The sequence below is a fragment of the Lycorma delicatula genome, chromosome 4, assembly GCF_047948215.1.
Source record: "Lycorma delicatula isolate Av1 chromosome 4, ASM4794821v1, whole genome shotgun sequence".
NCBI lineage: Eukaryota > Metazoa > Arthropoda > Insecta > Hemiptera > Fulgoridae > Lycorma > Lycorma delicatula.
This window is the reverse complement of record NC_134458.1, coordinates 129870882-129883111: the sequence shown is the minus strand read 5'-3', so window position 1 is coordinate 129883111 and position 12230 is coordinate 129870882. Positions and strand designations below refer to the sequence as shown.

General features: G+C 29.3%; 1 protein-coding gene across 1 annotated transcript in view; it reads left to right on the top strand.

Annotated features, from left to right (window-relative positions):
- Positions 1–1017: 1017 nt before the first annotated feature.
- The window catches only part of Rbp6 (RNA-binding protein 6), a 967859-nt gene continuing 956646 nt past the window's right edge, over positions 1018–12230 (top strand). The window contains exon 1 of the mRNA XM_075364169.1: positions 1018–1096. Within this exon, the coding sequence (XP_075220284.1) occupies positions 1062–1096 (35 nt within the window). The 5' untranslated portion in view covers positions 1018–1061. The remainder of the gene's footprint in view (positions 1097–12230) is intronic.

Below are 12230 nucleotides of genomic sequence, written 5' to 3'. Positions count from 1 at the left end.
CTCCCCAAAGCCTTGCAGAACCCACTAATGTACTCGCGGTATTATTCGCCTCGTCCGTACTCCCGTTGCGGAGGCATTCCACCGTACTGTCATTCATCCAGTAAGACACGTTTAACTTCAGTCTTAGGCATGCCGTTGTATAAGTGAGTTAACATCTGAGCCCTCAGTTTCACTGGTGGAGTACCTGTAATCACAAAACCCATCTATTTCAATTTTAAAAGGTGAGGGTTGATTTTTTGATTTTTTTGTGGATTATTTATATTTACATTGTAGGTAACAAATTTGCTTTAATAAAGTTTTCTGTAAAATACATCTGAAACTTGAAATCGAAACTTGTTTTTTCGCGATATCCCTTCACCATTTAATGAATCTTGCAAAAAAAAAAAAACATTAGTTTGATCTATGCCTCATACGTAGAATTATTTGAGCGATGTTTGAGGAAACCATCATTTTAGCTTCCGAAACCGTCGTAAGGTATTACTTCAGATGATGAATAAGGATATGTGGTTAATTGAAACTTAACCACCAAAGAACACCGGTATCCTCGATCTGCTATTCAAATCTGTATAAAAGTAACTGCCTTTACTAGGATTTGAACCATAGAACTCTTGACTTCAAAATCTGCTGATTTGTGATGATGATTTCACCTTATCACAATATTCAGAATTTGTGTTATAAGTTTGAGGGATAATTTACGAAAGCGAATATGATTTACAGATTACCAGACCAACAAATTGCTGTTAGGGAACGCTTGAAGTTATCGTACCCTATGATCAGGAAGATATGAAAGAAAGTAAAATATCAACAACAAAAGCCACGTTTAATAGAACGGATCTTATGGATTGCAGAAGTTAAAAGACATTTTTTAATAAATTATTTAATTTAAATTCATGCTGACCTTACATAAAAAATTAAAATAAATGTTTATAATTCATATGAATTTATTTTTTTTGTATTACAATTTAAATCTTTATAATTATTTTTAAATTGGTTAGTGATTTTTTTTTTTTTCAGAATCCTTAAGAGAATATTTCAGCAAATTTGGGGAAATTACAGAAGTCATGGTTATGAAAGATCCAACAACGAGACGATCAAGGTTAGTAATTTTTACATTTATAACTTTATATTAATTTTTTAAATATTTTTGATAAAAAATAACACCAACTGATTTACCTTGGATAAAGGTGTAATAATAAGTACTGTTTGAAATTTTATTTGCTTATAATGGTGTTTAAATGTTGATTGATTTCATAAAATGAAAGATGAAAAAATCAATAACCTATAAATGTTTTGTGTATATGGTTTACCTCTTACGTCGAAGTGGTAAATACACGGTTACGTTGTTTACGTATGGAATGGATGCAATTTAAATTATTTCCTTTGGCACTGTACTGGATGATTACTAAACGAATTACTTTTATTGAGAACAGTTTAAAAAATAAGTAAATTTTGTTGCATAGCAACGATACCGACTGTTACATTTGTCTGTTTTTATTAGTAATGTATTATTTATTTGTTTAGATATTTTACGTTTTAAGAATTTTATTTTGTTGTTTAATTGTTAAATTGACAAAGTTTGTTGCTGTATCGACAAATTTTTTATATGGATTCATATTCTAAAACAGTATACTATTTTTTTTATTTAACTGTAGTGAATTACATTTGTCCTCAAATTCACAAATATTGAAATTCATATTTTGGCTTTTACGATAAACTCCACTTTTCATTTCCGGTTATATTTGTAAATAAATATCAAAAAAATATATGATAACGGTAGATAAATGACGATAGTAAAAATTAAGTGTGACAAAGTCCCTCAATACCTATTGCTGCTTGGCAGATTTAAGTTCTAAGAGATTTATTTGCTGAAGTGACGTAACTAAGTAGCTTTTAGCGCAATGAACTGAGGAAAATTTTTGCACATAAATGTGTTAAGTACTTGGTGTTTTCTTGAAAAAAAGCTGACAGTTCTTTTGGAATTTCAGTCAGCAAAATGATATCTGAAATAAATAATAGGTAGTCTAAAAAATATTGAGCCTTTTTTGCCCGAGATAATTTTTGTTGATAACGTCTTGCAAAAATCGAAGAAGACCAGTATATAAGCTGTGATGATATCGTCAATGTCCTAAACATCCATTACCAAACAGTTTTAGGCCATTTTGAGAAAGCTGTATACAAAAATTAACTGAACATTTGGATGCTACATGATTTGACTCGAAAAAATTTACTCGATCGAATTTCTATCTGCGAATCTCTGCTAAAACGTAACAAAAACGAGCCATTTTTAAAGCAGTTGATTGCGAGTGATAAAATGCAGATAACCTACGAAAACAATGCGCGAAAACGATCGTGGTCGAAGAAAATAGAAGCTCCACGGTCTTTGGCAAAGCCCACAATGACGTCCAAGAAGATAATCCTGGTGGGATTGGAAGGACATCGTGCCCACGAGCTGCTGCTGCCCGGCAGAACGATAAACTCACACCTATTCTTTTGACATTAGCGTGATTGCAACTAGCAATTTAAAAAATACGACCTGAACTGGTCAATAGAAAGGGTGTCGTATACCACGCTGACAACGCCAGACCGCATACATCTTTAACGACCCGTCAGAAATTGGGACAACTTGATTGGGAGGTTTAAATGCATCCTTTCTTTAGCCCTGACCTGGGATCGTGAGATTGTCATTTGTTTCGGTTTCTGCAGAGTTACCTAAATAATGTTAAGTTAGTTTCAAAAGAGGCCTGTGAAAACTACGTCAAAATCTTTTGACCAGATACCACAGAACCTCTAGCGTATGGATTATGGTGTTGCCAGAAAAATGGCAGAAGGTCAAGGAGAAAATTGGTGCATGTATGGTTTCATAATTTTATTTTCCAATAAAAATAAATGTATACTTTATTTTGGCTCAATACTTTAAAGGCTCAATACTTTTTAGACAACCTAATATTTCGAGATTTAACTAAAAAATAAAGTAAAAAAAATAATAGTTTTTACTAAATGTAATCCTAAAAATAGTTTAATTTAAATAATAATAGATTATTCTTTTCGTAAATTCCATGTTATTTTTATGCACCAATGTCCTTGACCACAAAAAATGTGGCAGCTGTATTTTGTTTTGATATAGTTTAAAAACCATGTGTTGGATCTTTTAAAATTTTATTGACGGAAGTGAGTGGGTGAAGTTCGAACTATTATTAAAATAGGCTAATATCCAAGCTTACATCTCCTTCTATTTACATTGCAAATAATGGATATTATTAACGGTTTTTTGTAATTGTTTACTAAAATAAAAATTCTAAAGTTTGTTATTTTGTTGTCTGTTATCATGATGTCAACTTTTAAGAGTTGCATGAGAAATAGAACACCAATTATGAATATAACCCGTGCTGCTATAGATTATCGTCATGTAATCTTAAAAGCTTGTGCATAGGATATGAAAATGGAATTTTAAAAACAATAAAACGCGCATTTTTACATTTATATATCTATAACCAAAATAATTTTACCGTTATTTAAAAAAAAAACCACATTTAAAGGAAACTAGGGAAAATAACTCTTTTTGGACATTTATAATTTTATGGATTAAACATACGTGATAAAAAAATCTGTACTTACAACCTTTTATTTCTCAATAACTAATTTTTTCTTAGTTAACTGGAAATATATATTTTTAAATTATTATTGTACGTTTTACAACGGTGTAAAATTACAGTTAAGTTAAAAAATAGCCGCCATAAAGGACTTTTTTATTTTTCCTTTATTTTTTCAAAACAAATTTAAGTAATAAAATGAAATTTCATAAGTTGAATATAAACATTTCCTTCGGTTTTTTCGGATTAAGAATTAAGGTTTTAGAATTTCAAACTAAACGGAAAAGATAGAGTACATCCAGTTAATATCTGTATGTGAAATCCTTTTGTTAAGGTAAAACTTTATGATAAATTTATGAAAATGTTTATAAGAATATATTTGATAAAATAATATTAAAATTGGATTTTGTTACTCAGTAGTATTATTTGTTCAATTTCTTTCGTATAACAAGTTTAACATGCCAATTTACTTTCCTCTATTTAATTTATTCTGCCAATCAATTTGATATCCTTTCATACACTTCGTGACTTTTTTTCATTTCCTAGAATTTTTAGAACACTTTCATCCCTTATATTATGAAATTAAATTAAAATGTTTTATAGTATTTACTTTATATATATATATATATATTTTTAAAATAAAATGTTAAATTTTTAATTTGCATTTCGCTTAAACAATAGTAAACAAAATAATCTAAAAAGAATTACAATTCTTTTGCGTCTCGTTTTGAAAGATTGAATTTTTTCACAAGGACTAATTTTATGTTTTTTTTTTAATGTAATTTTTTTTTTAATTTCATTCAATATACTTTGTCATCATTCTTTTATTTTTAAGTGAATTTGAACTATGTTGAATGTAAATAACATGGAAGAGTAAATGCGGTTAATGTAAAGGAGAGTCCATTATTTCAAACTGGTGATTCTAATTTTTTTTGTATATTTTTGATTAAAGGTAATTAATAAAAACAATACTTAAGGAGGTTAAATATTTTTACCTCTTGTAACCTGCGTTTTCGTTAGTAAACTACTATTCTTCTTGCGACTTATCCGCTCAGCGAATGTTTCTTATCATGTTAGCGATCAAAATTTTATTCATCGCTATCCTGAAAAGAGATGTACTCGACATCCAAACTCTTGCCTCAATTTTTTTAGCTATGATATACTACTCCTGTCTGGACCACGATGTCCTGGTATCTTTCCTTGGATTTTCCTTAGATAATTAGATGTAACAGGGATTATTTATTGTTGGTTGTCTCATAATGTAGCCAAAACCGGATTTTGATTGTTTAAAAAATTTCTGGCTTCTTTTTTATCCGGCTCAAAATCGTTTCGTTAATTACCCTGTCCGTCCAACGCACTTTTAAAGACCACATCTCGAAGGCTTGCAAGCTTTTTAATAATGCCTCAATGAGTGTCGAGGATTCAACCCACGCCACTGGACAGAAAAAACGTATCATCTCAGCATTCTTTTTACGCAGGTTCAATAAAAGGTCTGGAGACAAGAAAACGTTCTAAAATTGGAAGAAGGCTGATCTGGATTTTTCAGCCGGAAAATATTTCTGGACTGTGATCTCACCGTTTATCAATACTACTCTCCATGTACACATACTTCTAAATTTCTAATTTCTAAAAACTAAGTTCTAGATTTTTCAAAATTCGACCAATAAAGGGGCGATGAAAGGTAAAATTTTCGAACAATGATTGCTCAATTTTCCCCATTTCCGACTATACTAAACTAAATATTTAATCTTCAGGTAAATATTTAAAACTAAATATCGAATTTTTTAAATTTTAATATTTTAAGGGATAGAAATATTTTGCTTTTTTTTACATTTTTGCTGTTTCATGCTACCACTGCTGAATCAATTTTTATGAGATTTGGTAATTGTGATGGCAATTTAGGTTTGCAATTCCGATAATGTATTTTACGAGCGAAGCCGCGACGGGAAATCTAAAAACCAATTTTTGGGTCCTGTACTAACCAAATTGTTGCTTAGAAGAAATTACAATACATTAATAGTTTTTATAAATTACACAGGCTTTAATTTTTTTGATCATTATTATTCTCACAAGCAGTTTAATGAACATAAGAGGGGTCCAGGGAGCAGAGTCCTGACCAGCTAACCATCTCCTGACCGCCACGGGAAACGCAAGTAACCATAATTTCCGCCAAAGCAGTGGCGAGGACGCTAATATATATATATATATATATATATATATATTAGCGTTATGTATATATATATTCTTCTTTATCTTTCTCCTTAATGACACAGCTATCCTCAAGAAGAACATGTATCCCAATCAGATAATTAGAAAAAGTAAAGAATAAAGTGGTTTCTCGAAGCCTTTTTTTTATTTAACTAAGTATACCATTACTTGCCAATATGCTGAGCACACTTTGTTTTCCTTTTTTCCTGGTGAGGGGAGGAATCCCATTTATGGACAGAGTGTTGGACTCGCTAACAGGTTCCGCAAGATCTTGTTAATGTACGTATGTATACCTGCGCCCTACCAACTAAAACTCCACCTCACAAACTTCCTCCCGGGGCCGGACCCGCAATTAAGCATAACACAGCCCCGGGAGATGCCTTCAAGCATGACAGTTCGACTCGCCGTCAGGCGAGCTGACAGAACTTTATTCTTCGTACCCCGCCTCTAACCTCCAGGGCGGGGTAACCAGGCCCGACTATGTCGTTCCTGGGCCCCACCCCGGAAGCCGGGACTCGGTCTTTGTGCCATTGCCTCAAAAGGGGGTACCCCGACCGGTACTTGGTCTTCTTAGCGCGGGGTTTCAGGAGTCCCTGTGCCTCATCACTACCGCCCACCCGTGCAAGCACGGACGAACGGCAGCTCCACAGAGGGCTGTCTCTCATCCCCTCGCTTCCCAGTCCTTTTGTTGCATTATCCCAACGACATAACGTGAGATAGTAGAGAACTAATGCTGAATAATTTTAAATGCAGTCAACAATACGGTATATATCTTTTTTCTCTTCATTATTCTTTATTTATAGTGAGCATCATTACTCCTCAAACATTTTTGATCCGACCTTCTAGTATTTAAGCTTCTTTATGTACTTCATAGTCATTTAAAAGGATGAAAGTGATAGTATAAAACAAAAAATTCCTGTACCGTTTTCTTTGAAATTGCTTCAACTTGGGAAGTTAACTTATTTTCATACATTTTTATGATGTATGTTGTATTTAATTAAAATTTTTTCTTATCAATTGGTCAAGTTTTAATCAGGACGTTTATTTTTATTTTTTTATTATAATATTACCTAGGTAATTGGACCGCTTATTTTTTTTTTATCTTAACTGGTTACCGCTTATTTTTTTTATTTTTATCTTGACTGGTTAAAAAAATTTATATTATTTTTACAAGTTGTACGGATTTTTTATTTATTAGATTATTTTCCGGTTTTATATGGAAAATATTTATAATTTTATAGACCACCCAATTTTATCACTGGTAATAATTTTTTCATATTTTTTTTTTTTTAGAAATTTTATCAATAACATTTATTTATTTTAAAAAAGATTTTAAAATAATACGTATAAAATCCTGCTTTTCCCCCGATTTAATTAAAAAAATAAATAAAATAACCTTCACAGGTATAATAAAAATTATGCATAAAAAAACACATAAAGATAAAATAAAATGGCCACGGAATTTGATTTACATTTTCTAAAAACTGAAATCCCCCCAATAAAAAATCAAATTTGTATTATTTTAATTATAAGATATAGCAGATATGTCAATATAAATTAATTTAAAGGTTAATTCAAGAAAGTCATTTAAAGGTTATTTAAAAAAAAAGTTTTTATTAGACGTTTTTACAATCTTTACAATCTGTCAAAAATTCTAGTGACACAATTGTGTAGCTGATAATTTGCATATCGAATAATTACTACTGTATTTCTGTTTATGCTTTAATATAGGGCATCAATGCAGTTTATTTATAACGTTTGATATATTTTATCCATAATGTATTCACTTGGCCACACATTTCTTGAAGTGAAAATTGAATGTTTCTCAGCAATTTCTGTTAAAAATTATAATATTCCTTTCTGAATTAATTGCATTTTTTTTTTGTTTTTTGTAAAATTATATCTGCTTAGCTTCTTTTTATTATATTCTTGTCAAAATATTTCATTTGTGTGAAGTTTTACTCAAAAAAGAGACAGTTCATTTGTATTTTTTGTTTTTGAAAAAAAAAAATTATTTTTAATGAAGCAGATGAAACAGGATTTTCATTTTACTATGTAAAAATATCAGAAATTGTACTCTATGAACATTTCTGATATTTCATAAAATATTTAAGATGTTAAGGTTTCCTTCCGGCAGGTTGAGGTAACCAAACAGCGTCCTACCGTCAGTAGCTTGCTGGTTATGCAATGTTATAGATGTCAGATCTTATGTAACATCTTAAAAATTGAAAAGTGTCTAAATTTTCAGTGGTCTTTTCCTCTTTCTCAACTTTATTTTTCTTTTTATCCTTGAACAAGATCGGCTCAGGTGTGTTTTGTCTCTTGAGACTAACAGAAAAAAAATATGGTGGATAAATCCCCGAGAAACAGTTCTAATCTAAACCTGTTAATACAGAGTATTTTCTTAGCAGGTAGTTCCATATCAGTCGTACAATATTTTCCTTTTTATTATATAATTATATTAATTGAATCTACATATAATAATTTTATCGGTCGGTAACTATTCTATTTATTTATATTTTAATTATGAATTTAAATATAATAATTATATAGATATAATAAAAGACAAGTTTTTTACAGGATTTTTAATTTACTCGTAGAAAAATCATTTCATGTAAGATAATAAAATAGTTAATCCAAAAATATATTTCCAAATGTTGAAATTTACTACAGTTTGAAATCTATAATATTTCTTATAAACTATAGACTGAAATAATATTGATTTACGCTCATAAATTATTAAATATACTTGCTAAAAACAATAACAAAATCTAATTATTGATGGGTGTTAATATTTTTAGTAAGATGTTTTATAAAATAATGAACACCAAAATGCGTTAGTAGTTAACAGTTAAATATAGATTTAATAAGCCTTTTCAGTAAAATAGAAAAAAAAAATATATAATTCAGATTTAAACTAGGAGCATAAAAACGTTTCTAATAATACCGTATAGAGAAACTTATACAATTAATTTGATAGTCAATATCTTATGAAATCCAGGATAATTGATATGGGTAATAGATAATATATTCGAACGTAATTTTTTTCCATAATTTTTCCGTAATTTTTATCATAAACAAGTTACAAATATATATATATATATGTATGTATCTATATATAATCTATAAGAAGGCATAAATAGTGGCGAAATTTATTGTTTTATTTATAGTGTTGTATTCATATGAGGTAGGTTTCCTATGAGGTAGCGATTGTAAATTCTAAAAACTAGACAAAAAAGATATTAGATTGGTAGCGTTAAGGCCTTTCATCTGGAAGTCCCGTGTCCTGAATATTGGTCAGGCATGACAGTTTTCATAAGCTACAAAATTCCATCTACATATCCTGCGCACAAGCTTCAGTCTTATATATCGATATCATCAAGCAAAAAAAGAGTAAAATTGTAAAGGTAAAGGACGACAATTTTAGTAGATATAAAACTATATTTGAGGTTTAAATTAACTTAATAGAATTGAAAAAACGATTTAATCAGTAAAATGTGGAGAATAATCTTCGTAGTTAATAGAGAGTATTTACTATCAGTTAAGTATAAGTTTCTTAAAATAATCGTGCAGCATCCAAATTTATGATGCAGTTTGTCACCAGCACGTGCCACTAGTTTTTTATTTTGTATTTTAATTTTACAATAAATTATATTTCTTTAATGTAAAAGTGTTAATACTTCGCAATTAATTTACTTATTTTAAATTATATTACACGTATACTAATTTACAAGTAATTACGCATTAATCAATAATGTATTGAGAAAGCCTGAATCATACAAGACTGTGTTGTTTTATTACTAAAAACCAGATAACCATTATTGTGTTTTGCTTGCTGTATGAATTAAACCAGGCTGGAAACAATCATTTGTTGGCGCATGACTCCTATCACTCCACTTTTTATGATTTACAAAAAAACTGTAGCTAAAAACTGATGTAGATTTATAAATTTACAGCAGAGAAGAAGTAAAAAAATTGTCGGATGTATTTCGCAATGGCTATTGCGTGGTGGAAATGGCATGTTTACACTTTTTATGTGGTTTTGAGAATGCTTCCTGTTAAAGGAAAAGTAGCTAATGTTCGAGAAGAAATATGATTCACGAAGAATGTAACAAAATTTTAGGTCATGTTCCACTGATAATAAAAAAGAAGAAAGTTCATATAAGCATAGATTTGAAAACGCTTCATTAGCGAGTGTCGGCTGGCAAAAAGTTTCGCTTTAATTTCTGTGTCTTCAGTGAAATGAAGGTAGACTGTAAGTCTTGGAACTGAGGTTTTATAAAAAAAATCTGACCTGAAATATTTAAAAAAATAGGTCTCAGAAATGTATTTTTGTAGTTTTCGAGAACCCTTGCAAAAACAAAAAGTAAAAACAAGGTAAAAGCAAAAACAATTGTGGTGGTCGAAAAACACAATATTTTTGGCGTAAAATAACTTGATTAAATGGATATTAAACAAAACTTGTAGAAAATATGATTTTGAATAAAGTCTGCAAAACAAAATACAAAAGTAAGAATTTCGAAGTTTATTAAAATAAAATATATCAAAATTGTAAGTGGATAATACAGCACTAAATTTAAGTCATCTGTTTTGTCATTACTCATTTGACTGGTTTGATGTACTTCATTTCTTTCTATCCATTGTCCATCTCTGAGCGTCTAAATGCTTGTTACGTTCTACATCCTTGATTATCTGTTTCAATTACTCTAATTTTTTACTTGGTTTACAGTTTCCTTGTAGATTTCCGTAAAGTGACTGAATTCATTAATCTTTATACATGGTCCGTCAGTTTTTTTTTTTTTTTTTTTTAAAGAAATTCTATTAAAATAAAATTTTAATAGAACAAATTCTCTATTCTATTATACACGTACAAATTCTGTATTATTCGTTTTTATGTTCTTTTTATTGATAGTGTTTTGATGCCATACAAATTACGTTACCCATAAATTTTTTTAACAGTATCTTTCTATTTCTCAAATCAAAAGATATTTGAATAAATTTTTTTAACAGTATCTTTCTATTTCTCAAATCAAAGTAATGAAACCTTATGCGTACTGTATTAAATTTCTTCTGGTTTCAGACAGGATAAAAAAATTAGAAAATTTTGTAATGCAATAAGAGAAAACTGGAAGTAAAAGCTATAATTTAGGTCTGATTGAAGATTACCTTATAAAATCCGAAGTAAATTTCAAAGTAATAATTAGTGGAATTCTTATTCCCTAATGAGTATTTAGATATAGATTTCAACTTTAGATGCCGGCTAAAGTAGTTTAGACTGCAACTAATTTTTTTTTCTAACTTTATACTCATAAACTTTCATTAAATTGGACAAGAATTGAAATCTATATTATTTTATATTACGGGCCGTATAATACTAAATATTTTATTTTAAAAATATCTCAGTGTATTACTTATACTAACTCAAACGATGTAACATAAAATTGTATAAAAAAGAAAAAAGAGAATTCTTTACAGTACATTAATTTTTTTAACGTGAACCATACAGAATTTATTGCTTATTTTTTTATTAAAGTAATAAAACTGTTTAGATAAAAATACTAGGTGTAATAAAGATAATCAGTTATCAGAATATTAAAAAAACTATTAAAATCGCATACATTCCATTTAAATTTCAAAAATATGAAATTTCAAAAGTTATATCTTTATTATTTATTACAAAATAAAGTTAATAACTAGTTACTCTAAAAATTGTGGAATATCAATCTATTATCTGTAATCACTCTGCTGAGTTAAAACAATGTATATAAAGTACAAATATTAAAAAAAATAAATTTTTATAAATCGGTTGCTTTTAAATTTCTGTCTCGGTGTCACGACTGTGACACACTTAAAAATTTGAGGTATAACAAACACCGATAAGAATCTCTTTTTCTGATAGTAACAAAGTTTACTATACACCTAGTTCCTCTGGTAAAGATGTTATTTGTAGGGTTGAATATCACTTGAATTTCTGTTGGCTTTGAATTTGCTGTTGGGCCTTGTGAAAAGGACTACGGAAAACCACGTCACTCTTCATATTTCTTAGTAAGGCTGGTATTGGGTGCTTATTACCTTTGAGAATGACTAGGTCATTCCTGGATTTGATTTATGATACATATAACCATTAAATTCATGCCATTTTGTTTTTCATTCAGTCGTTACATTAAGGCCATAGCATTTTCTTTAAATTAACTCTTTTAATTTCACATAGTTTTAAACTTATTTTTTTTTTTATTTCTGTAATAATAAATTTACAGTAATATATAAAAATTGATGAAGTAATTCATAATTCATTCATCAAAGAAGCTTTTGAAGCTTGTACGTGGGAATATAGATTCTGTCGCGTATGAATAATACCATGCTTGACAGACATTCGAACCCGGGATCCCCAGATGAAAAGCCGAGACGCTACCACTACGCTACGTATATTTC